General features: G+C 42.1%; 2 protein-coding genes across 2 annotated transcripts; both read right to left on the minus strand.

Moving 5' to 3' along the window:
- Window positions 1-9,026: 9,026 nt before the first annotated feature.
- Window positions 9,027-12,732, minus strand: LOC308290302 (apolipoprotein D-like; the record flags this gene model as incomplete). Its single annotated transcript, XM_080732087.1, has 3 exons — window positions 9,027-9,262; window positions 12,099-12,187; window positions 12,614-12,732. The coding sequence occupies 3 exons, from the start codon at window positions 12,730-12,732 to the stop codon at window positions 9,027-9,029; spliced, it is 444 nt and encodes a 147-aa protein (XP_080588213.1).
- A 1,869-nt stretch (window positions 12,733-14,601) lies between these two features.
- LOC308290303 (apolipoprotein D-like) lies at window positions 14,602-22,838 on the minus strand (the record flags this gene model as incomplete). Its single annotated transcript, XM_080732088.1, has 4 exons — window positions 14,602-14,837; window positions 17,660-17,748; window positions 18,173-18,294; window positions 22,731-22,838. The coding sequence occupies 4 exons, from the start codon at window positions 22,836-22,838 to the stop codon at window positions 14,602-14,604; spliced, it is 555 nt and encodes a 184-aa protein (XP_080588214.1).
- Window positions 22,839-26,999: the final 4,161 nt, after the last annotated feature.

The raw sequence follows: 26,999 nt of genomic DNA on the forward strand, positions 1-26,999 counted from the left end.
CATAATTCCAATAGGACATCCATAGCGTGTTGCAGCAAGCAGAAATACGAGAGGTTGTATCCTGTCCTTTTGGTCAGGCCTGATGGCTCCACGCTCTCTTAAAAATGTTGACATACTGTATTATGCATGGGCATTTAGTTTCTACTAACAGCTCTTTACAGATGTCATGTTAATATAACATCTGGTTCGGTTCTATCATGACAGAAAGAGAGGAGACCTCCCCAGAATGCCTGCCGGGTAAGTTACTGTTTTGCACAGGTACGTCCCTCCCTGAGCCATTGTTTGTCACCAATTGCAACATCTTAGCCTGCATTTCTACCTCCAGAATACATCATTCTGCCTTCACCTACCCAGTTATCTGACTGACAACTGTCTCCGCCTGGCCCTGAAGGTGTAAATAAATACATTTTATTTGTACAGCACTTTTCACAGAGAAATTACAAAGTGCAGAGAAAACAGCAAGAAACATGAAACAAAACAAAAAACACTGTACAATGTGAAAATATCTGAAAATATCCTCAGACGCCACAGTTCTTAGGCCACAAAGAGCTGTCTGAGTTGGAAGATAGAATATCCAGGTTGGACCAGATCATGCTTTAAACTGTTAAGACAGCGGGTGATATGTGAGAACACTATACTATATGTACCGAATCAATTACACATGTTAGCATTTTCTGTCGACACCACAGCTACTTTGGAGGGACCCCTGTCCCCTGTGTTGAGTCCACAATAGTATTATTTTAACCAATATGTGTGTAAAAGATGCAGTATACAACAAATGGGACTACATTTTCAAGAAGGTTTTGGTGAGGATGAGATATCTCTCTCCATGAATCCACTGTCATTTGGATGTAATGATACTCAGAGAAAGATTCAAGAGGGTTAATGTAATTTTACAACTTCCAGATAATCTGCAATGAAATATACAACGAGAGACGAAGAAGGAATGTTTACTGTTGTAATCCCTACAATGACTGTATTGTAGGAAAACCAAACAATCAAGGTGTGGTAGAAAAGCAGTGGTGTGAAGCAGGTGAACTTTGGACACATTGCTGTTCTTCCAAGACTACAAATGAGGCAGATGAGGCAGATTGTGAAGGTCGAGTTTGAAAACAATTTGATGTTCTGCATGTTGCTGCTCCCCACATCATTTTGATCACTATGGAGTGTTCAAAGATGTATTCCCAATGGCTTATTTCCCACCTGTTGTCTCACTCCAGGTCACCTACAGTGCATTATGGGATTCTTACACCTACTGAAGCTGCTGATGCTCCCCAGATACATTTATAGCCAGAAGATGATTATGTACATTGGCTAGTGGGAAACATCCCAGGACAGTGCACAGGAGAGCTACTATGTGACTACCTCACCCTCTTTCCTGACTAAGCTACAGGCTTCCACCGCTGCTATGGATACAAAATAAACAGGAATCCTAACTGTTAGACCACATGGGACAGGGTAGAAGACCATGTGGCCTCAAATGAAGATATATGTAATGTGTGCAGAGTCAAACACAACATTTCATGTAGGCCGGGGGCCAATTCTGAAATTGGCACAAATTGGTACCACCCAAGGTGACCGTAAGTTTTTTACATTTTCATCTTCGTACATGTCTCTAGTTTACATTTTGGTATGATAACTCTTCCAATCGCCCAGCTTATTGACAGTTATCACTCCCTAAACAAACCAATATCCATATGAAACAGTGATGAGTATATAGTGTGGTACGATGTGTACTTCCGTAGGATTTTTGTGCTAAAATAGATTTTATAGATCCTGGTTCTATAGAGTCCAAACTATGAGAAAATGATGGATGTCAACTTTTCCGGACCCCCGCCCCCTTTCTGGGGGTCATCTAGTTTGGGGCCTCCCAGAACAGTACGCCAGCCAGTTAATGTCCAATTTTCTTAATATTAGGGTTGTTTTGTAGGTTTTAAAACATTCTGTGTTCATTTATTACAATTTTGAAGCAGCCAGAATAACCTTTCTGACATTTGGTTTGGGTCTTTCCTCACCTGGGACCCCCCAGATGGACCCCTGTGCCTATCTCAGTACTCGCTCTGCTCCTGCTCCAGAACAATGTCATATTAGATCATAATTGAATAAATGTTTTTGTTGCTGGACTCTGAAAACAAAAATGAGTAGTAGCAAATACCAGGGGTCTTCCACAGGGGCTTCGGGACCCCTAGGGGGTCCTCAGAGTTACTACATAGTGTACTTCTAATTATTTTTTTGCGTAACTTTATTTTTTTTACTGCTTTGGCTTTTATAGGGACCAAACTGTCAGAAAATGATGGGTGTCAGATTTTCCCAACCCCTGCCCCTTTTCTGGGTGGTCATCTATTTTAGGACATTGCAGAACAGTATGCCAGCCAGTTAATGTCCAATTTTCATAATATTAGAGTTGTTTTGAAGGTTTTAAAACATTCTAAGTTCATCTATTGCACTTTTGAAGCAGCCAGAATAACCTTTCTGACTTTTGGTGGGGGTCCGGAATGACTCCTGAGCCTATCTCAGTACTCATTACAGTCCTTGCTCTGCTCCTGCTCCAGAACAGTGTCAAATTAGATCATAATTGAAGCATAAAAGCTTTATAGCTGGGCTCTGACAACAAAAATGAGTAGCTAATACCAGGGGTCTTCCACAGGGGGTCTGGGACCCCCAGGTGTCCTCAGAGTTACTACAGGGGGCCAGCCAAATCTCTGGTCACCCCAACCTCCCAGTCAGCCAAGACATCTGACTGGAAAATACCCTCCACTCTCTGAATTCCATCCATTTTCTTCAATTGGTGGAAGCTCAGGGCAATTTGTCAAGTATCATTTATACTGCATTGTGATGTAGCTGGCATGGATGATATGTGGTAGCAGTGCAGCTCCAAGTTCTTTGACTGAAATCCCATCCCATTACCCTGCATTATCACAGATGCAGGGTTGTTGGACCAAAGTGCTCCAATTACTCCAATGTTGATGGAAATAAGTAAGCCTTGCCCAGCCCTGAGGCTCATAGGGCAGGAGTCTATGTCCTGTTTCAGTGAGGCAGCTTGATGGACAAGTACCCCTGGACAGTGGACATGATAATAGTTTGTCACAGGGACATACCCCAATCCAGCCTTTCATGCTGAGGTCATACATTCAAGATGTATGACAAGGTGTGTGTGTGTGTGTGTGTGTGTGTGTGTGTGTGTGTGTGTGTGTGTGTGTGTGTGTGTGTGTGTGTGTGTGTGTGTGTGTGTGTGTGTGTGTGTGTGTGTGGACATGTTGCGTGCCCGCTCTGACATCACACTCTGGCTTCACTGTGATGGCACACTAACAGAATCCCTTGAGTTCCTTGATGTCTTCAATATTAAGCCCATATCTAACAGGACTTCATATGGGAATGCCCATATATGGAGGCCACATTGGCCACATACCACACTAACAGAATCCATATATGGCCAAGACTTCATATGGGAATGCCCATATATGGAGGCCACATTGGCCACATACCACACTAACAGAATCCATATATGGCCAAGACAGCTGGCCAAGACAGCCCATATCTGTGTGGCTGGTTCTACAGACAGGGATCTCCATGAAGGGTATGATGTCAGTACATGGATCTGTACATCTGTACACCGATATACATCACTGGTCAGATGGCAAAGAATTGGCGCAGGTACACTACATAAACCCAGGATGCATAAAACTAACAGTTTCTAATATTAATCAAAAATAGTTAGCAAATTGCAGAACTGGTTGCAAGAATAGGGCCAAAACTGGAATAGTCATTTGGCTGGCCCCCTGTAGTAACTCTGAGGACACCTGGGGGTCCCAGACCTCCTGTGGAAGACCCCTGGTATTAGCTACTCATTTTTGTTGTCAGAGCCCAGCTACAAAAGCTTTTATGCTTCAATTATGATCTAATTTGACACTGTTCTGGAGCAGGAGCAGAGCAAGGACTGTAATGAGTTCTGAGATAGGCTCAGGAGTCATTCCGGGAGTCCCAGGTGAGGAAAGACCCCCATCAAAAGTCAGAAAGGTTATTCTGGCTGCTTCAAAAGTGCAATAGATGAACTTAGAATGTTTTAAAACCTTCAAAACAACTCTAATATTAAGAAAATTGGACATTAACTGGCTGGCATACTGTTCTGCAATGTCCTAAAATAGATGACCACCCAGAAAAGGGGCAGGGGTTGGGAAAATCTGACACCCATCATTTTCTGACAGTTTGGTCCCTATAAAAGCCATAGCAGTAAAAAAATAAAGTTACACAAAAAAATCATTAGAAGTACACTATGTAGTAACTCTGAGGACCCCCTAGGGGTCCCGAAGCCCCTGTGGAAGACCCCTGGTATTTGCTACTACTCATTTTTGTTTTCAGAGTCCAGCAACAAAAACATTTATTCAATTATGATCTAATATGACATTGTTCTGGAGCAGGAGCAGAGCGAGTACTGAGATAGGCACAGGGGTCCATCTGGGGGGTCCCAGGTGAGGAAAGACCCAAACCAAATGTCAGAAAGGTTATTCTGGCTGCTTCAAAATTGTAATAAATGAACTCAGAATGTTTTAAAACCTACAAAACAACCCTAATATTAAGAAAATAGGACATTAACTGGCTGGCGTACTGTTCTGGGAGGCCCCAAACTAGATGACCCCCAGAAAGGGGGCGGGGGTCCGGAAAAGTTGACATCCATCATTTTCTCATAGTTTGGACTCTATAGAACCAGGATCTATAAAATCTATTTTAGCACAAAAATCCTACGGAAGTACACATCGTACCACACTATATACTCATCACTGTTTCATATGGATATTGGTTTGTTTAGGGAGTGATAACTGTCAATAAGCCGGGCGATTGGAAGAGTTATCATACCAAAATGTAAACTAGAGACATGTACGAAGACGAAAATGTAAAAAACTTACGGTCACCTTGGGTGGTACCAATTTGTGCCAATTTCAGAATTGGCCCCCGGCCTAATGGTACAAAGAACTATGTCTGCTATGTTGTCTAAATGTACTCGGCCAATCCAGAAGAAAATATTTTGGAACAAAGTGTTTTGGTTTCAGTAGTATAATGTATTTGTTCTGTAAAATATGGTCACAAAGCCGTTGTTTCCCAGCCAGCACAAACACAGTGGAAAATATTAAATTTAACAGATGGATTTCATATCAAACATGGTTTAAATGGATTTCATGGTAAAATAAAATCATTGTTGAGCATTATTAACATTATTTGGCTCAGTGGTGAACGTTAATAAAATGCATGGTGGATGTGAAACATTGTTGAGGTTAAGTACACATTCATATAAGCTTTCATATGAGGTATCATTTGTTGAAATTGAAGCATATTAGAAGTTATGGACATATGAAACTTGTTGCACAATGAAAACCAAAGCTGTTAAAAAGCCATTGATTACAAGAGTAAGTGGGTGTGACAATGGGAGGGACAATAGGTACTTATCTACACACCTAAATCACTCCCCCCAAGTCAAACCACCCCCACAATCCACTATGGGGCTTTTAAGTATGACATCATTTTGTAGGCAGAGGAGAATTTCTGCCCCCAGTTTCCGTGAATCTTTTTACTATTTTTACTATTTACACATTTTTCTTCTCTTTTTTGTTGAAAGGAAAGTGTTAGAACTTTCTCAAAGTCCCCGGATGCGTTGTCATGCTAATGAGGCACATTTCCGAGATCAATGCGCCTCACAACGCATCCGGGGACTTTCAGAGTCGGAACATAACGCATCCGGGGACTTTCAGAGTCGGAACACCTTTCCCCAACCAACAATGACATGGTCGCGGGCGTCCTATGTTTACTAGCGAACATACTATCGTCGCCGATTTATTCCATTGGATCCAATGCAATCCGTCAACTTTAAAGCCCCTTTTCTCTGAACCTATGCTTTTCTGGAAGCGTCCAGCCTCTATTTGCGGACAAAACTGTGCTTCTAACTAGCGTTAGCCTAGCTGTAAGCTAGTCATTCACCTCAGTATGGACCAGAGCTAGAACCTCAGCAGGAGTTGGCGCCATCTGGTGGTTACTAGAAAAAGTGGTAGAATGTTGTGTTTATGGGACTATTTGCTGTGGTGGCAGAAAGTTTATGTGTATGCTGACACAATTAATGATTGTAACTAAAGATCCTTGCAAGTTACAACTGTGTTTTCTTTCATGTATATGTAAAAAGTGGTAGTTCCCCCGTGGGATAATAAAGGCATCTATCTATTGTTGCGGATGGCCATGACATCACTCACTCATACTATTCATTACCTTTGCTGTGACTAAGTACCACTTGTCTTTCTCCTCACTCAGCCTGGCACACCCAGGTTGACACACCTGCAGCAGATTCCAATTGCTGCCACCTCAATCACCAGCCTGCTATAAAAGCCAGCCAGCTCAGTCTCTCCCCAGACACAGACATAGCAACATCCCAGTCTCGCTATGATTTGCTCGTTTTTTTGTAACTTTAATTGAGTATTTTACTTAAGCCTGGAGATGGCCGGTAGCCTTGTTTTCGGTTAGCTTTAAGTTCTTTAAGTTGGGTTTTGTTAGGGAGGGAGGGGGGCCAGCTTCAACGTCCCTATAGGGGTTGGCCTGCGCCCCCCTCCATTCTTTTGAGTTTTGCCGGCTTTTCCAGGTCTCTTTGATTTCCTGAGTTTTTCTTTGGTTTGGTAAAGTACATTGATTTTGAAATTAAAGTTACCTTCTAAGTTGTTTAATTAAATCAAGTTAAATCAAGTCTAAAGTGTGGGAAATTGCTTAATAAAACTTGTTAAAACTTGTTACATGGTGGGAAAAGGTTAAATAAAAAACGTTAAAACTTGCTACTTTGTGGTGTCCCTCCTTTATGTTGAGATCTCCAATTTGAGCCATTGGTTATTTTCCTTAATTGTTTGGAGACCGCAACAACACTATCTATCTAATTTACCTTTCAAGGTCGTGGGTTGTTGGCTGATCAGCCAACAACCCACTCCCTCTCGGTAAATGGCTTACTTACCAACTTAACAGATCTACAAGCTCACAATGTTTCACATTGCGCACACACAAAGGCTTGGCCCTTCAGTACAGTGCAATTCTTGTGCTTTGCAAAGCTGCTATAATAATACATGCTCATACCCATAAGGATCCATTTGACCATTTGGTTCCTATCATTTAGCTGGGGACCCCTAGAACTCCCTCAAGGACCCTACTTAGAGAACCAATGCTCTAAGCTAAAGTAATCCTTTACAATAAAAACGGATGCCCTGCGATTATTATAATCAAGTTTTTTATCGTGATCTGACTTAATGTCACTGGTTTAATTCCTAGACGGCTTGCTGCTGGCTGGGGGACTGCATATAAAGTCCATCTCCCCACAAATGCTGCTGTGTCCATATTGTGGTTTTTCGCCTTGAAATATATTTCTACTTATAGAAGTTACTGTGTGTTTACGATAATTAAAATACAAACAGATGCAGCACGCTGTATGGGCGTGCGTGAAATACGAGACAATGCTTTCCTTAGACCAATAGAAACCCCAGTGAAAATCTTAATGCTCAAACATCTCCGCCCCCCAAAACCCCAGATAATTCCTTCCAAAAGCAGCCTAGTTTAACATAATGATGTAACCATTTCATTACCTTAAAACAGCTATCTTTTTGAATGAAAACCTTCATCAACAATCGAACAACATGGGAAAAAAATAACTAAACACACAAACGAAATCAAGGTAATTTTCTAACGTTTCTAAAAACAAAAAATTCTCAGGTTCCGTGTCAGTGTTTTATTTTGTAGTGTCATTGATTTGTGTTTTCTGTTTTGTACTTTGGTTTTACTTTACAGTTGTAGCTTTTATTTTGTACTTATGTCCATAATGGCCTCAAATTTCTTACACAAACGACAATAAAACGGAAATCATTATCTTTGGCTTAGACACTTCCTCCTCCTCCCCCTATACCCTGGGTTCCCTCACTTCCAACCTTCGCCCCTCTATAAAAAACCTTGGCTTTATTTTTGATAGTTCCTTCAAATTCTATAAACAAAAAAGTTCTGTAATCAAATCCAGCTTTTTCCAATTACGTCTAATTTCTAAGGTTAAACCATTTCTCCCTCCCAAGCAGCTTGAAATGCTGATTCACGCATTTATTTCTTCTAGGTTGGACTACTGCAACGCCTTATATTGCGGTATTGACCAATCGTCAATTAGGCGCTTGCAATTAGTCCAAAATGTGGCTGCACGACTCCTCACGGGCACCAAAAAGCGCGACCATATATCTCCCTGTTTCATCTCTCTCTCATCTATACAATATGTAGTGGGGGGTCCCTGTTTCATCTCGCTCTCATCTATACAATATGTAGTGGGGGGTCCCTGTTTCATCTCTCTCTCATCTATACAATATGTAGTGGGGGGTCCCTGTTTCATCTCTCTCTCATCTATACAATATGTAGTGGGGGTCCCTGTTTCATCTCTCTCTCATCTATACAATATGTAGTGGGGGGTCCTTGTTTCATATCTCTCTCTCATCTATACCATTGATTCTCAACCTGTGGGTCGGGACACCCAGGGGGGTCCCCAAATAAATTTGCGGGGTCCCCAGATGATTAACTTAATGTGCAACATTGTTTTCTCACACAACAGTAAAACAAACCATCACAAAGTGTATAGAGGGTATCTGCACATTTCTAAACAATTTAAGGACTTTTTAATACCCCTAAATTGACAAATTCAACATTGGCCAAGTTGTCAAATATTAGAGGTGGAAATTGTGAAAATAGCTGATCTACTGGGGAGTCCCCAGTCCCCAGTTAAAATATGATCATTTCGGGGGTCGCGGCTTGAAAAGGTTGAGAACTATTGATCTATGCAATATGTAGAGGGGGGACCCTGCTTCATCTCTGTCTCATGTACAATATGTAGTGGGGGGGGGGGGGGGGGGGGGGGGGGCTGTTTCATCTCTCTCTCATCTATACAATATGTAGTGGGGGGGCCCCGTTTCATTTCTGTCTCTCAGCTAAGGCCTTGACCTGACAACACTTTGAAGACTGTTCTAGCAGCCAAGTGTGCGTCAGGCCAGGGCGTCACATCCAGTCTGGTTGGAGACAGTGAGGCGGTCCGTGTGGATGCCGGCCGCAGCCAGCATGTCCCGTTGCTGCCTAATGATGTCATCAGGAAGCGCCCGGGTGCGGGCCAAGATCCAGGCAAAGTCGATGTGGAAAAGCCTCAGGTAGTCAGAGCAGGAGTAGACCAGAGCAGAGGTCAGGTAGTCTGTGGACAGCACCCAGTAGGGAGAGTCTGGAACACCTGGACAAAAAACATAGTTTGTAAAACTGAACCATTTATTGACTTATCAATATTTTATTTATATAGCACATTTCCAACGACCAAGGTCGAACCAAAGTGAAGCTCAGAACATATTAAAATACAGACAGGCAATAAATGTAAACGGAAAAAGAAAGAAGCAAAACAAAATGAACCAAACCTGACAGAACAGCAACATGAAACATCAATATGTGTGGCATATCAAAGGTATGCCGTGAGGGCCAGGGTAACTACACGGTCAAACAGTATTAAAAGCTACCAAGAAAACAAATCAACAAATCTGTCTTTAAAAACCCTAGAATCAACTTTGTTGTCATGTCACAGGTTTTACAGGTGTAAAAGAGGTGAAATATGTTTCTCTGCACGTTACATTGTTTTTTGTTATTTTAATATTGATTCATATATTGTAGGCCTTAGATTAGGCCTACTATAACAGTGGAAATGGACCATATGGTCGCTGCCAGGAACCAGATAACCAGAGTGGTTTCCTTGAATCTAAGGCGGCATTCACACAGGCACGTTTTATTACGATTAAAACAAATCCTATAACGTATTGTTGGAAAATACACAACGGTTGGGCATGTGTGAAGACGCATCCGTATTCTTTTTCGAATAAAAGAAACGAATGCAAATCCACAAAAAAACGGTGGTTTCGATGCGCTACCGCAAACGCTTCCCTGTTGGTGTGAATCCATCCGTCTCAAATACAGGCAATATATAGAGCCATGTGCGGGTTAAATCCATATAGTTATTTATAAAAGGTTAAATCCCCCTCCAGACCGTCTGCTCTCATTAGATTTCTGACCATTCTGGCCGCCTCCTCCCCTCATTGATATCATTTCTGATCACCGCTCCCTCGATCGCACACAGTGTATTATTTGTGAGGAGTTGCTCTCAGTTAGATGAAAGGCAAGTGCCACTGGAGTCACTTGTATATCATATAATATAATATATAGGCCGATGTGTGGGTCTCTCGCCCTCGCTCGCGCTCTTGCTCTCTGTGCAATCATGTCCAAATGGAGACGCTTTACGCGCGCCGCGGAGCGCAGAGAAGGAGCCAGCGGAGGGCAAGACGAGGGGCAGAGAGAGAGAGAGAGAGAGAGCGAGAGAGAGAGAGAGAGAGAGAGAGAGAGAGAGACGTTGACGTTGTCCTCTTCGTAGATATTCATATCTTGCTAAAGTAGGCCTATTTGCTGTCTGGTTTATTGCTGCTAGATTTTGCGAGTCCCTCCCGCCGCCGCATGGTTTTATTTTTTGATCGCCCGTTTACGACCGTCCACCGCAGATAAATATTTGCGGGGGTCCTGCGGTTACATTGTGAGTTGAACTTGAAGAATTATTAAACACAGGGAGATGGAGGAGGCATTATGCAGCTTGGATACATGTCATACATTGCATCAGTCACCCGGTCATGTAGGTTCACACTCTATAACATCCGTAAAATCAGACCCTTCCTCACCCAGGAGGCAGCCCAGCTCCTCATTCAGACATCTGTCATATCAAAGCTTGACTATTGTAACTCTCTCCTCACTGGTCTCCCGGCATGTGCACTTAAACCTCTCCAACTGATCCAAAATGCCGCGGCACGACTGGTCTTCAACCAGCCTAAGTTCTCACATGTCTCTCCCCTTCTCCGCAGCCTCCACTGGCTCCCGGTTGCGGCCCGCACTGAATACAAAACACTGATGCTGACCTTCAAAGCAGCCAAAGGTATGGCTCCTCCATACCTCCAGAAGCTGATCAACCCCTACACCCCCACCCGGTCACTTAGATCAGCCAACACAGGGATGCTGACAGAACCCTCGCTAAAAACTCCAGGGCAAAAATCCACTTATCCGAGACAGTTTGCCCTCCTGGCCCCCAAGTTGTGGAATAAACTCCCTGTCGCACTTAGAACAACAGACTCACTCGCTAGCTTTCGCCGTGGACTGAAGACTCACCTTTTCAGACTCCACCTAAACCCTTAGCACTACAGAAAAATCAATGAATACATGAAGCTAGTTAGCATTTGTTTTGTTTTTTATGTTTTTTAGAACTTTGATTATATGGTGTTTTTCTAGATAGATATCCTTTTGCATTTGTTATATTGTTGATGATGTACTGACATATTATCTTGTTTATTATTGTGATGTTATCTGCTGATTGTAAGTCGCTTTGGATTAAAAGCGTCTGCTAAATGCCTAAACTGTAAACTGTAAACTGTATGTCCCGTGGACAGACGTGGACTCAGTGATTCCTTGTTTCGGATGACAATGTGTGTGAGCGCAAACGTATCAATTAAATATGCAAGAATGTGGCAACTTCACCCCTCCCATTCGCACAATTAAACCGAATTATATTATGAGAATGTGGCCTAAAGTTCATTCAGCAACTTCCACTTTCATTGTGTCTGCCAAAATGCACTTGAGAAGTTGTTTAGCTGTCTGGTTTAAGTGGGTGTACAGGGCGAGGTCGCGCCAATTCTTGGCCATCTGGCCAGTTTTGTATATTGGACCAGTTACCCATATGGAGACACCCGGTACCCATATATAGAGATCCATGTACTGTATAGTACATCCCTTGTATTAGATTATGGGCTTGATGACATCAGGGATCTCCATGTATGAATAAACGTTTTGACGGTCGAATGTTTGTTGTCATGAATAAAGATTGGAGCTACTACAAGTGAGTTCCGAGCTACCTTTTTTGTTCCTAATACTGCTTTGGCAGTTTCAGCTCTGCACCAAACAACGGAGGATGTGTTAGTTTTTCTTTGACTGTAACAAGAACACCCATGACTGTGTATGTATATCAGTTAAACACTAGGTGGCAGCATTACCTCTGAAGAAGCTGACAGCCAGAATAGCTGGTTGGGAAGTGTTTTCAACGTTTGCCACTCCCTCAATGGAATTCACCTGACCACTGGAACTGTCAGGGGGGCAGGGGAGGGGGGATGGGTAGCCATGCATTGTGGTGAATGAGAGATAAAAAAAGAGACACCTATTAAATATTGATGGAAGTACAGTAAAGCAGCGTTAATTTAGTCGACTAAAAGCTTGCAGATCCGCTATTTTTGGTAACCGGTCTACAAATCAGGTATTACGACACCATCATCAAGGCCTGTCAAAATAGATTTTAGTCGACTAACCCCACTTATAGACTAAAAATAAAACATTTGAGAAAATATGGTGACTAAAATATGAAATAAGACGATGAATAAAACTACATAAAAATTGTCTGTCAAAATTAACACTGCAGGTAAGAGAGAGAGTAGAGAGAGAGAGAAACAAACAGACAGACAGACAGACACGTCAGACAGGCAGAGAGTTAAAAAAAAAAATGAGTAAGGTTTACAGCAGCTCTGCGTTGTGGACGCTGACCGTGCCATCACTGAGGAGAGTGTAGGTGGCCTGCTGACATGTTCCTCTCTCAAACACAGCGGGCAGCTTCTCTATCTCGTACCAGGTACCCATGTACTGAGGTATGGTGTCGAGAGTAAAGAGGAGAAGACAGAAGTACAGAGTGGTGAAAGGTCAAGTTTACTCATTCCCTGCCAGAGATCAATAGCCAGATAACGCCCAAACGCTAGCTGTTTTAGATCAATAGCCAGATAACGCCCAAACGCTAGCTGCCCAAACGCTAGCTGCCACAAATGCTGCTGTGTCCATATTGTGGTTTTTCGCCTTGAAATATATTTCTACTTATAGAAGTTACTGTGTGTTTACGATAATTAAAATACAAACAGATGCAGCACGCTGTATGGGCGTGCGTGAAATACGAGACAATGCTTTCCTTAGACCAATAGAAACCCCAGTGAAAATCTTAATGCTCAAACATCTCCGCCCCCCAAAACCCCAGATAATTCCTTCCAAAAGCAGCCTAGTTTAACATAATGATGTAACCATTTCATTACCTTAAAACAGCTATCTTTTTGAATGAAAACCTTCATCAACAATCGAACAACATGGGAAAAAAATAACTAAACACACAAACGAAATCAAGGTAATTTTCTAACGTTTCTAAAAACAAAAAATTCTCAGGTTCCGTGTCAGTGTTTTATTTTGTAGTGTCATTGATTTGTGTTTTCTGTTTTGTACTTTGGTTTTACTTTACAGTTGTAGCTTTTATTTTGTACTTATGTCCATAATGGCCTCAAATTTCTTACACAAACGACAATAAAACGGAAATCATTATCTTTGGCTTAGACACTTCCTCCTCCTCCCCCTATACCCTGGGTTCCCTCACTTCCAACCTTCGCCCCTCTATAAAAAACCTTGGCTTTATTTTTGATAGTTCCTTCAAATTCTATAAACAAAAAAGTTCTGTAATCAAATCCAGCTTTTTCCAATTACGTCTAATTTCTAAGGTTAAACCATTTCTCCCTCCCAAGCAGCTTGAAATGCTGATTCACGCATTTATTTCTTCTAGGTTGGACTACTGCAACGCCTTATATTGCGGTATTGACCAATCGTCAATTAGGCGCTTGCAATTAGTCCAAAATGTGGCTGCACGACTCCTCACGGGCACCAAAAAGCGCGACCATATATCTCCCTGTTTCATCTCTCTCTCATCTATACAATATGTAGTGGGGGGTCCCTGTTTCATCTCGCTCTCATCTATACAATATGTAGTGGGGGGTCCCTGTTTCATCTCTCTCTCATCTATACAATATGTAGTGGGGGGTCCCTGTTTCATCTCTCTCTCATCTATACAATATGTAGTGGGGGTCCCTGTTTCATCTCTCTCTCATCTATACAATATGTAGTGGGGGGTCCTTGTTTCATATCTCTCTCTCATCTATACCATTGATTCTCAACCTGTGGGTCGGGACACCCAGGGGGGTCCCCAAATAAATTTGCGGGGTCCCCAGATGATTAACTTAATGTGCAACATTGTTTTCTCACACAACAGTAAAACAAACCATCACAAAGTGTATAGAGGGTATCTGCACATTTCTAAACAATTTAAGGACTTTTTAATACCCCTAAATTGACAAATTCAACATTGGCCAAGTTGTCAAATATTAGAGGTGGAAATTGTGAAAATAGCTGATCTACTGGGGAGTCCCCAGTCCCCAGTTAAAATATGATCATTTCGGGGGTCGCGGCTTGAAAAGGTTGAGAACTATTGATCTATGCAATATGTAGAGGGGGGACCCTGCTTCATCTCTGTCTCATGTACAATATGTAGTGGGGGGGGGGGGGGGGGGGGGGGGGGGCGGCTGTTTCATCTCTCTCTCATCTATACAATATGTAGTGGGGGGGCCCCGTTTCATTTCTGTCTCTCAGCTAAGGCCTTGACCTGACAACACTTTGAAGACTGTTCTAGCAGCCAAGTGTGCGTCAGGCCAGGGCGTCACATCCAGTCTGGTTGGAGACAGTGAGACGGTCCGTGTGGATGCCGGCCGCAGCCAGCATGTCCCGTTGCTGCCTAATGATGTCATCAGGAAGCGCCCGGGTGCGGGCCAAGATCCAGGCAAAGTCGATGTGGAAAAGCCTCAGGTAGTCAGAGCAGGAGTAGACCAGAGCAGAGGTCAGGTAGTCTGTGGACAGCACCCAGTAGGGAGAGTCTGGAACACCTGGACAAAAAACATAGTTTGTAAAACTGAACCATTTATTGACTTATCAATATTTTATTTATATAGCACATTTCCAACGACCAAGGTCGAACCAAAGTGAAGCTCAGAACATATTAAAATACAGACAGGCAATAAATGTAAACGGAAAAAGAAAGAAGCAAAACAAAATGAACCAAACCTGACAGAACAGCAACATGAAACATCAATATGTGTGGCATATCAAAGGTATGCCGTGAGGGCCAGGGTAACTACACGGTCAAACAGTATTAAAAGCTACCAAGAAAACAAATCAACAAATCTGTCTTTAAAAACCCTAGAATCAACTTTGTTGTCATGTCACAGGTTTTACAGGTGTAAAAGAGGTGAAATATGTTTCTCTGCACGTTACATTGTTTTTTGTTATTTTAATATTGATTCATATATTGTAGGCCTTAGATTAGGCCTACTATAACAGTGGAAATGGACCATATGGTCGCTGCCAGGAACCAGATAACCAGAGTGGTTTCCTTGAATCTAAGGCGGCATTCACACAGGCACGTTTTATTACGATTAAAACAAATCCTATAACGTATTGTTGGAAAATACACAACGGTTGGGCATGTGTGAAGACGCATCCGTATTCTTTTTCGAATAAAAGAAACGAATGCAAATCCACAAAAAAACGGTGGTTTCGATGCGCTACCGCAAACGCTTCCCTGTTGGTGTGAATCCATCCGTCTCAAATACAGGCAATATATAGAGCCATGTGCGGGTTAAATCCATATAGTTATTTATAAAAGGTTAAATCCCCCTCCAGACCGTCTGCTCTCATTAGATTTCTGACCATTCTGGCCGCCTCCTCCCCTCATTGATATCATTTCTGATCACCGCTCCCTCGATCGCACACAGTGTATTATTTGTGAGGAGTTGCTCTCAGTTAGATGAAAGGCAAGTGCCACTGGAGTCACTTGTATATCATATAATATAATATATAGGCCGATGTGTGGGTCTCTCGCCCTCGCTCGCGCTCTTGCTCTCTGTGCAATCATGTCCAAATGGAGACGCTTTACGCGCGCCGCGGAGCGCAGAGAAGGAGCCAGCGGAGGGCAAGACGAGGGGCAGAGAGAGAGAGAGAGAGCGAGAGAGAGAGAGAGAGAGAGAGACGTTGACGTTGTCCTCTTCGTAGATATTCATATCTTGCTAAAGTAGGCCTATTTGCTGTCTGGTTTATTGCTGCTAGATTTTGCGAGTCCCTCCCGCCGCCGCATGGTTTTATTTTTTGATCGCCCGTTTACGACCGTCCACCGCAGATAAATATTTGCGGGGGTCCTGCGGTTACATTGTGAGTTGAACTTGAAGAATTATTTAACACAGGGAGATGGAGGAGGCATTATGCAGCTTGGATACATGTCATACATTGCATCAGTCACCCGGTCATGTAGGTTCACACTCTATAACATCCGTAAAATCAGACCCTTCCTCACCCAGGAGGCAGCCCAGCTCCTCATTCAGACATCTGTCATATCAAAGCTTGACTATTGTAACTCTCTCCTCACTGGTCTCCCGGCATGTGCACTTAAACCTCTCCAACTGATCCAAAATGCCGCGGCACGACTGGTCTTCAACCAGCCTAAGTTCTCACATGTCTCTCCCCTTCTCCGCAGCCTCCACTGGCTCCCGGTTGCGGCCCGCACTGAATACAAAACACTGATGCTGACCTTCAAAGCAGCCAAAGGTATGGCTCCTCCATACCTCCAGAAGCTGATCAACCCCTACACCCCCACCCGGTCACTTAGATCAGCCAACACAGGGATGCTGACAGAACCCTCGCTAAAAACTCCAGGGCAAAAATCCACTTATCCGAGACAGTTTGCCCTCCTGGCCCCCAAGTTGTGGAATAAACTCCCTGTCGCACTTAGAACAACAGACTCACTCGCTAGCTTTCGCCGTGGACTGAAGACTCACCTTTTCAGACTCCACCTAAACCCTTAGCACTACAGAAAAATCAATGAATACATGAAGCTAGTTAGCATTTGTTTTGTTTTTTATGTTTTTTAGAACTTTGATTATATGGTGTTTTTCTAGATAGATATCCTTTTGCATTTGTTATATTGTTGATGATGTACTGACATATTATCTTGTTTATTATTGTGATGTTATCTGCTGATTGTAAGTCGCTTTGGATTAAAAGCGTCTGCTAAATGCCTAAACTGTAAACTGTAAACTGTATGTCCCGTGGACAGACGTGGACTCAGTGATTCCTTGTTTCGGATGACAATGTGTGTGAGCGCAAACGTATCAATTAAATATGCAAGAATGTGGCAACTTCACCCCTCCCATTCGCACAATTAAACCGAATTATATTATGAGAATGTGGCCTAAAGTTCATTCAGCAACTTCCACTTTCATTGTGTCTGCCAAAATGCACTTGAGAAGTTGTTTAGCTGTCTGGTTTAAGTGGGTGTACAGGGCGAGGTCGCGCCAATTCTTGGCCATCTGGCCAGTTTTGTATATTGGACCAGTTACCCATATGGAGACACCCGGTACCCATATATAGAGATCCATGTACTGTATAGTACATCCCTTGTATTAGATTATGGGCTTGATGACATCAGGGATCTCCATGTATGAATAAACGTTTTGACGGTCGAATGTTTGTTGTCATGAATAAAGATTGGAGCTACTACAAGTGAGTTCCGAGCTACCTTTTTTGTTCCTAATACTGCTTTGGCAGTTTCAGCTCTGCACCAAACAACGGAGGATGTGTTAGTTTTTCTTTGACTGTAACAAGAACACCCATGACTGTGTATGTATATCAGTTAAACACTAGGTGGCAGCATTACCTCTGAAGAAGCTGACAGCCAGAATAGCTGGTTGGGAAGTGTTTTCAACGTTTGCCACTCCCTCAATGGAATTCACCTGACCACTGGAACTGTCAGGGGGGCAGGGGAGGGGGGATGGGTAGCCATGCATTGTGGTGAATGAGAGATAAAAAAAGAGACACCTATTAAATATTGATGGAAGTACAGTAAAGCAGCGTTAATTTAGTCGACTAAAAGCTTGCAGATCCGCTATTTTTGGTAACCGGTCTACAAATCAGGTATTACGACACCATCATCAAGGCCTGTCAAAATAGATTTTAGTCGACTAACCCCACTTATAGACTAAAAATAAAACATTTGAGAAAATATGGTGACTAAAATATGAAATAAGACGATGAATAAAACTACATAAAAATTGTCTGTCAAAATTAACACTGCAGGTAAGAGAGAGAGTAGAGAGAGAGAGAAACAAACAGACAGAGAGACAGACACGTCAGACAGGCAGAGAGTTAAAAAAAAATGAGTAAGGTTTACAGCAGCTCTGCGTTGTGGACGCTGACCGTGCCATCACTGAGGAGAGTGTAGGTGGCCTGCTGACATGTTCCTCTCTCAAACACAGCGGGCAGCTTCTCTATCTCGTACCAGGTACCCATGTACTGAGGTATGGTGTCGAGAGTAAAGAGGAGAAGACAGAAGTACAGAGTGGTGAAAGGTCAAGTTTACTCATTCCCTGCCAGAGATCAATAGCCAGATAACGCCCAAACGCTAGCTGTTTTACTTTTGGTACTTTAAATACATTTTGTTGCAAATGCTTTTGTACTTTTACTCAATTAAATGTTTTAATTCCGGACTTTTACTTTTAGTAATACAGAGTATTTCTATATTATCCCTATAGACCCCTTTCTGGGCCCGCCCCTTTCCCCCCTCCCCCTGAGCGGCAGCCATGATGGAGTTACTGCTGCAGCAGTGTGTGTCTATGTCTATGTCTATGGAGATGGGACTTTTAATGAAATTAGTCATTACCAGTCCCATCTCCATGATATTTAGATCTAATTCCTTCGCCAGTTCCATCCGCATGATTTGTAGATCTAATTCTATGAGTCCCATCCACATGATTTGTAGGTCTAATACCATCGCCAGTCCCATCCTTATGATTCGTAGATCTAATTCTATCTGTTCCATCTCAATTATGTTTAGGTGTAATTCCATCGCCAGTTCCATCCAAATGATTTGTAAATCTAATTCTATGAGTCCCATCTCCATGATTTGTAGGTCTAATTCCATCGCCAGTCCCATCCTTATGATTTGTAGATCTAATTCTGTCTGTTCCATCTCAATTATGTTTAGGTCTAATTCCATCGCCAGTTCTATCCGCATGATTTGTTGATCTAATTTTATCAGATCCATCCCAATGATTTTTAGATCTAATTTCACCACCAGTTCTATCCTTATGATTTGTAGATCTAATTCCATCAGTCCCATCTCAATTATGTGTAGGTCTAATTCCATCGCCAGTTCCATCCACATGATTGGTTGATCTAATTCTATATAGTTCCATCCTCATGATTTGTAGATCTAATTCCATCGCCAGTCCCATCCTTATGATTTGTAGATCTAATTCTATCAGTCCCATCTCAATTATGTGAAGGTCAAATTCTATAGCCAGTTCCATCCCCATGATTTGTAAGTCTAATTCGATACAGTCCCATCTCCATATTAATTCCCATGATTTGTAGATCTAATTCCATCACCAGTTCCATCCCCATAATGTGTAGGTACAATTCCATCGCCAGTTTCGTCAGTTTCATCCGCATGATTTGTAGATCTAATTCTATGAGTCCCACCCACATGATTTGTAGGTCTAATACCATCGCCAGTCCCATCCTTATGATTCGTAGATCTAATTCTATCTGTTCCATCTCAATTATGTTTAGGTGTAATTCCATCGCCAGTTCCATCCAAATGATTTGTAAATCTAATTCTATGAGTCCCATCTCCATGATTTGTAGGTCTAATTCCATCGCCAGTCCCATCCTTATGATTTGTAGATCTAATTCTATCTGTTCCATCTCAATTATGTTTAGGTCTAATTCCATCGCCAGTTCTATCCGCATGATTTGTAGATCTAATTCTATATAGTTCCATCGTCATGATTTGTAGATCTAATTCCATCACCAGTCCCATCCCCATGATGTGTAGGTCCAATTCTATCGCCAGTTTCATCCGCATGATTTGTAGATCTAATTCTATCAGTCACATCTCAATTATGTTTAGATCTAATTCCATCACCAGTTCCATCCCCATGATTTGTAGGTCTAATTCGATACAGTCCCATCCACATAATTCATCTGCTTACAATAAATGTGACAAATCTCTGTGAGTATGTATGTATGTATGTAATCCACTTATCTCGAGAAACGTTCGTCCCACCGGCTTCAGATTCGGCACATGAATTAGATCTACAAATCATGTGGATGGAACTAGCAATAGAATTAGACATACAAATGATAGGGATGGGACTGGTGATGGAATTAGATCTACAAATCATAAGGATGGGACTGGCGATGGAATTAGACCAACAAATCATGGGGATGGGATTCATAGAATTAGATCTACAAATCATGCAGATGGAACTGGTGATGGAATTAGACCTACACATGATGGGGATGGGACAGATAGAATTAGATCTACAAATCATGCAGATGGAACTGGTGATGGAATTAGACCTACACTTTATGGGGATGGAACTGGTGATGGAATTAGATCTACAAATCATGGGGATGTGACCCTATGGAATTAGATCTACAAATCATGCGGATGGAACTTGCTATGGAGTTAGACCTACACATAATTGAGATGGGACTAATAGAATTAGATCTACAAATCATAAGGATGGGACTGGTGATGGTATTAGACCTACAAATCATGTGGATGGGACTCATAGAATTAGATCTACAAATCATGCGGATGAAACTGGCGAAACTGGTGATGGAATTGTACCTACACATTATGGGGATGGAACTGGTGATGGAATTAGATCTACAAATCATGGGAATTAGATCTAAAGAATATGGAGATGGGACTGTATCGAATTAGCTATAGAATTTGACCTTCACATAATTGAGATGGGACTGATAGAATTAGATCTACAAATCATAAGGATGGGACTGGCGATGGAATTAGATCTACAAATCATGAGGATGGAACTATATAGAATTAGATCAACAAATCATGTGGATGGAACTGGCGATGGAATTAGACCTACACATAATTGAGATGGGACTGATGGAATTAGATCTACAAATCATAAGGATAGAACTGGTGGTGAAATTAGATCTAAAAGTCATTGGGATGGATCTGATAAAATTAGATCAACAAATCATGCAGATAGAACTGGCGATGGAATTAGACCTAAACATAATTGAGATGGAACAGACAGAATTAGATCTACAAATCATAAGGATGGGACTGGCGATGGAATTAGACCTACAAATCATGGAGATGGGACTCATAGAATTAGATTTAAAAATCATTTGGATGGAACTGGCGATGGAATTACACCTAAACATAATTGAGATGGAACAGATAGAATTAGATCTACGAATCATAAGGATGGGACTGGCGATGGTATTAGACCTACAAATCATGTGGATGGGACTCATAGAATTAGATCTACAAATCATGCGGATGGAACTGGCGAAGGAATTAGATCTAAATATCATGGAGATGGGACTGGTAATGACTAATTTCATTAAAAGTCCCATCTCCATAGACATAGACATAGACACACACTGCTGCAGCAGTAACTCCATCATGGCTGCCGCTCAGGGGGAGGGGGGAAAGGGGCGGGCCCAGAAAGGGGTCTATTCACAGCCCGCCGACTCAGCAACTTCCTGGTGCTGAAGTCACGTTTTGAAGGGTATAACCCTGCTAAAAGCCATTAGAGTTAACACAGAAATCGCGCATTTAATGCAATTTCCGAATATTAAAGTATAAAATACGGCTAGCATGATCAAGAACGCAAGATAGTAAAAGGCACAAAGCATTATAATTTACTTTACCGTTCTAAATAATGATTTGTTGGCTTTAAGTCCAGAGATTTCTGTCTTAGTTTCCCCTTCAAAACTGACGTCAGCACCAGGAAGTTGCTAAGAAATGTGCTGAGTGGGCGGGCCGTGAATAGGGCTAATTGCAGTAGGCCTATTGATTGCGACCGTCAGGTCGCAGTTACTGTCAAAACCTCGACCAGCTGTGAGTCCGTCCGTCAGTCAGTCAGTCAGTCTGTCTGTCACACGTCACACTTTTGCCCTGCTCATATCTCCGCAACTGTTGCCCCGATCCATGCCAAATTTTGCACACACACTCCTTGCCTGCCAAACCAAAACCTCCCATCATTTCTCACATGGCCCTCTTCTAGCGCCACCGTGAGGGCGATTCTTGCGAAACACATTTTTGGATACAGCTCCTACAATTGTTGCACTAAAATCACGCAAATCGGTACACACTTGCTCTACACTCATGTCATCAACATGGATCTCTCCCATTTAGCGCCACCTTCAGGCAGATTTTTTAAAACAAATTTTTCGACACTACTCCTACAGATTTTGCCCTAAAATCACGCAAATCGCTACACAGTATGTCTACATTCATGTCATCAACATGGATCTCTCCCATTTAGCGCCACCTTCAGGCCGATTTTTTAAAACACATTTTTGGACACTACTCCTACAGATGTTGCCCTAAAATCACGCAAATCGCTACACAGTATGTCTACACTCATGTCATCAACATGGATCTGTCCCATATAGCGCCACCTTCAGGCCGATTTTTTTAAACACATTTTTGGATACTGCTCCTACAGATTTTGCCCTAAAATCACGCAAATCGGTACACAGCATGTCTACACTCATCTCATCAATATGGATGTCCCATATAGCGCCACCATCAGGCTGATTTTTTCAACCACATTTTTGGACACTGCTCCTACACATTTTGCCCTAAAATCACGCTGCGACCTGACGGTTGCTTATCTCCCGGTTTTGGGAGTCTTACTGGTACTTTACAGTAAAATGTTTGAGTACTTTTGGAGTACCTTGGAGACGTTGAAGTTCTGCTGAACAGGGGGAAGGGGACAGCTGCCCACGTGGAAGGACTGAGCACCGGCCTCATCGAACACAGCACTGACAGCAGCCAGAACCATAAGCAGGACCTTAGTCAGAAATGTAAACAGCATGTGGTACAGTCAGTCATTAAGGCTAAAAAGATACAGCCTTAGTCTGGGGCATTTTCTTAAATCGCACCCATTGAAAATGCAGCAGGTTCCACACAGATTCCAGATTATATCTACGCAGTGATATTATTTAGGCTAAAAAGGATAACACGGTAAAGTCCTGGGTACTTGTTTTACGTGTGAGGGCCACGTAGCGACCTGAACTCTCGACTGAGGGCCGCATAGCAATCCTCTCTTCTGGGGGGCCCTAACACGAAACATTTTCAGATGAGGGTCCACAGCCAAACAAATACACATGCATGTGCGCGTACACGCAGCGCACACGCACACGCACACGCACACACACACACGCACACACACACACACACACACACACACACACACACACACACACACGTGCACACACACGCACGCACGCACGCACACACACACACACATACACACACACACACACACACACACACACACACTGTGATTTCAGATGTTACCTGGAATGCCTCCATTTCAAGGGGATTCTATGTACTGTACACAGGTCCTTCTGAAAAAAGAAAGACATCTAATTAATTATGGACAACAATGAACAAATTGGCTGAATGATCAACAATCAAGAAACAAACGCTGAGGCACATCTTACCGTAGGACAAGCACAAGTTGAACATTGTGTCTGGTTTCACAAGCCAGGGGGAATAGGGGAGGAGACTTGTCAGAGGAGCTATATTTGGGTGGTATTTACGCATTCAAACCCAGGGATCCTAAAATAAATGTGCAGGACATTTAACCGATATATTGTCGCTGTTGGGTAGAGAAAAAAAAAACAACTATCTCTATTTTTCAGCCATTTAAAAATGACTTTAATGAATCTGTCCTATTGAACCAATGAAAAGTATTACAAAGTGTCTAATTAAATCTCCTCACTCCATTGGATCCTCAAACTGTCAATCAAACCACCTAACTCCAACGTTTTCGTTCTAATCAATGATGGACAAAACAACTATCTCCAGTTCACATTAATGGTCAAAAATCTATTCTGTTTCTATGCCTTATTGTGCCATTCCTTGGCCCTAGAGGATGACACGGAGTGTCACTTCCCACAACCGCAGAAAAAATCCCGTCCTGTCCCAATCCTGGGCCAGAGTAAATAATAAATAAATAAATAAATAAAAAATCCTGTCCTGTCCTGTCCTGTCCTGTCCTGTCCCACTCCAGTACATCATTTTTTTCCATATTGATCCATATTATATTTGATATCATGTTTATTATTATATAATGTATCATTTTATAATGTTGGCAGTTTGAAGACCTCACTTTCCTGTGCTTTTTTCCTCCCAAACTGTAACTGTAAAATGCTACCCACAGAGAAATGTAGCAAAGCAAGCTACACGCTACATGACAAAAGTAGCTAACTACAACAACACTATTTCTTTTTTTAATCAACTTCATGATCAAGTACAACTTTCTACCAAACAAATAGGCAGGCAAAAAGTGATTGATTATTATACAACTGGAAACAAGCCCTCATGTCTGGCTTTTTGTGTAATCCTTTAATTTACTTTTTAAATTAAATGTGTACCTTTTCAGGCTGTGACCCCCAAAAATAATCATATTTGAACTGGGGACCCCACCCTGACAAGCAATTGGGATGTAGGAGTTGAGGCATTACATTTAGTTTGACTTTGTTCCACCGATAAATATTGTGAAAATAGCAGATCTACAAGCTCACACCGCCTCGGGACACAAGGCATTTAGAGCTTATAAATCTGCCATTTTCACAATTTGTTCCTCTTTCCTATATTATTTTTCAATTTGGCCAATGTTTGACAATTGTTTATAGCTTGTTGATAACTTTTGATGCAGTAATGGTCTTTTTATTTATACATATTTTTAGGTATTACACATGTATTTTTTTTTAAGGCCCAGCGTTGCTTTTTGGCAACATTTTTATTTTTTATTTTTTTTAAATGTTATAATTAGTTTTCCTGTTCTTTTTTCACATTAACATCACCATTACATCCAATTGTTTAGTATTACAATGCCATTGGCCACGATATTTGCATATAAATACCCCCCACAGAGGCTGACATTCACACCTCCCAGAGAAGTTGAAATTCCAGCGTCTGGAAGAACAACATCTCACTTTTTAACCGAAGCTATTCCTCACTAAAACATAAGTAAAAAGCCTGTAATATATTTTTTTGGCCATCATTAGAATGTCTAGATTAGAACATGTGCATACAGTATGTTATTATTGTGAAAAATATCCCCAAAAATCAAATTAGAGCATGTTTTATGATTTATGATTTATGGCTATAAAACCTTACAAAAACATTATACATTTTTTAACATTACATTTTCCTGTGATTAGGACTCCTACAACACCATCTGATTTTCGGATCTTGCAGGGTTAAACATGTCTAAAATGTTCTTAAATTGTCACTTCACTGTCATTAGTTTGCTGTTGACAAAAGAGTGCACTGATGTGTGAGCTGTTTGGGAAAGGCTGATAAGCTGCAGCCAGCGCGGTGGACAGTAACTGAGTAAATGTACTTTTGACTATTAATTTTGTTGTCTCCACCAGCCGAAGGCAGGGGGAGAGTATGTTTTCGCCCCCAAATCGGTAGACAGTATCTCTAAAGTCATGTGATCATCATGGATATGTCCGATTTTCCATATTCCATCCTGATTGGCTACAACTTGGCTTCCAGTTTGCAGGATTGCTCCGTTTTGAACAAAATGCCTCAAATCATGAACACAGCTTGCAATCTTGGTGAAATTGGGCGTGCACGTTCCCACTAGGCAGAGGAAGAAATGCCACTTCAAATTTCTCAAATCAGCCTCATGGTGGCGCTATAACAGGGCAATTTGTGTGGCCTGGTGGAGACCTGTGCTCGGAAGAGCACTGCTTCTAGTTTTGTACTGTAGTGCAGATAGATGCAGATGAACCAACAAATCACCGTGTATTTTCTTTTTGCCCACAAACTTGAATCTGATCACCACTTACAAGGCCCTCAATAACCAGACTCCCAGCTATCCAACGCCATGTTCCCTCCCACAACCTCAGGTCTGTAAATGAGAACCTTCTGAAGTTCACTCATAAGGCCAAGAAACGCACTTGGGGTGACAGGGCCTTCTCAGTTGCAGCCCCCACCCTCTGGAACCCACTCCCAACTCATATAAAAGAAGCCCCCACCCTTGCCGTGTTCAAAGCCTCCCTCAAAACCCACCTTTTCAGACTTGCTTTCCCTACCTAACTTTTCTCCACCCGTTTTTATTTTTATTCCTTGTGTGCCTGTTAATATACATCTTAGATTTTATATTTTAAACTCTGTCCTAATTTAGTTGTTTTTATTTTATTGTCTCCACCAGCCGAAGGCATGGGGGAGAGTATGTTTTCGTCTCCGTCCGTCCGTCCGTCCGTCCGTCCGTCCGTGCGTGCGTGCGTGCGTGCGTGCGTCCATCCGTCCGTCCGTTACCAGCTAATCTCCCGCATCGTTGGCCCGGTCGCTGCCAAACTGTGCACACACACTCCCTCGATACCAATTCAGAACCTCTGCCCCAAATATTTCACATGGGCCTGTTCTAGCGCCACCAGGAGGCCGACTTTTGCAAAACTAACTTTTGCCAGTACTCCTACAGATTTTGTTCAAAAATCACGCAAATCAGTACACAGTATCTCTACAGTCATGTGATCGACATGGATCTGTCGAATTTTTCATATTCCATCCTGATTGGCTAAAAGTGGCTTTCAAAGTTTGCAGGATTGGTCAGTTTTGAATAAAATGCCTCAAATCCTGAACGCAGTGTGCGATTTTGGTGAAATTGTGCATGCACATTCCCAATAAGCAGAGGAATAAATGCCGCTTAAAAAAAATCAAATCAGCCTCATGGTGGCGCTATAACAGGCCGATTCATGTTTTCACCTATAACTCCACCGATTAGTGTCAAACTTTGTATGCACACTCCCTAGAGGCCAAAGGAAAACCTTTTCCCTGCATTTTTTACATCAGCCTTTTATAGCGCCATCAGGAGGCCGACTTATGTAAAACACATTTTTTTATATGACTCCTTCGGATTTTATCAAAAAATAAGACAAATCAGTACACAGTATCTCTACAGTCATGTGATCAAGACGGA

The sequence above is a fragment of the Nannobrachium achirus genome (genome assembly GCF_963921795.1).
Source record: "Nannobrachium achirus genome assembly, chromosome: 8".
NCBI lineage: Eukaryota > Metazoa > Chordata > Actinopteri > Myctophiformes > Myctophidae > Nannobrachium > Nannobrachium achirus.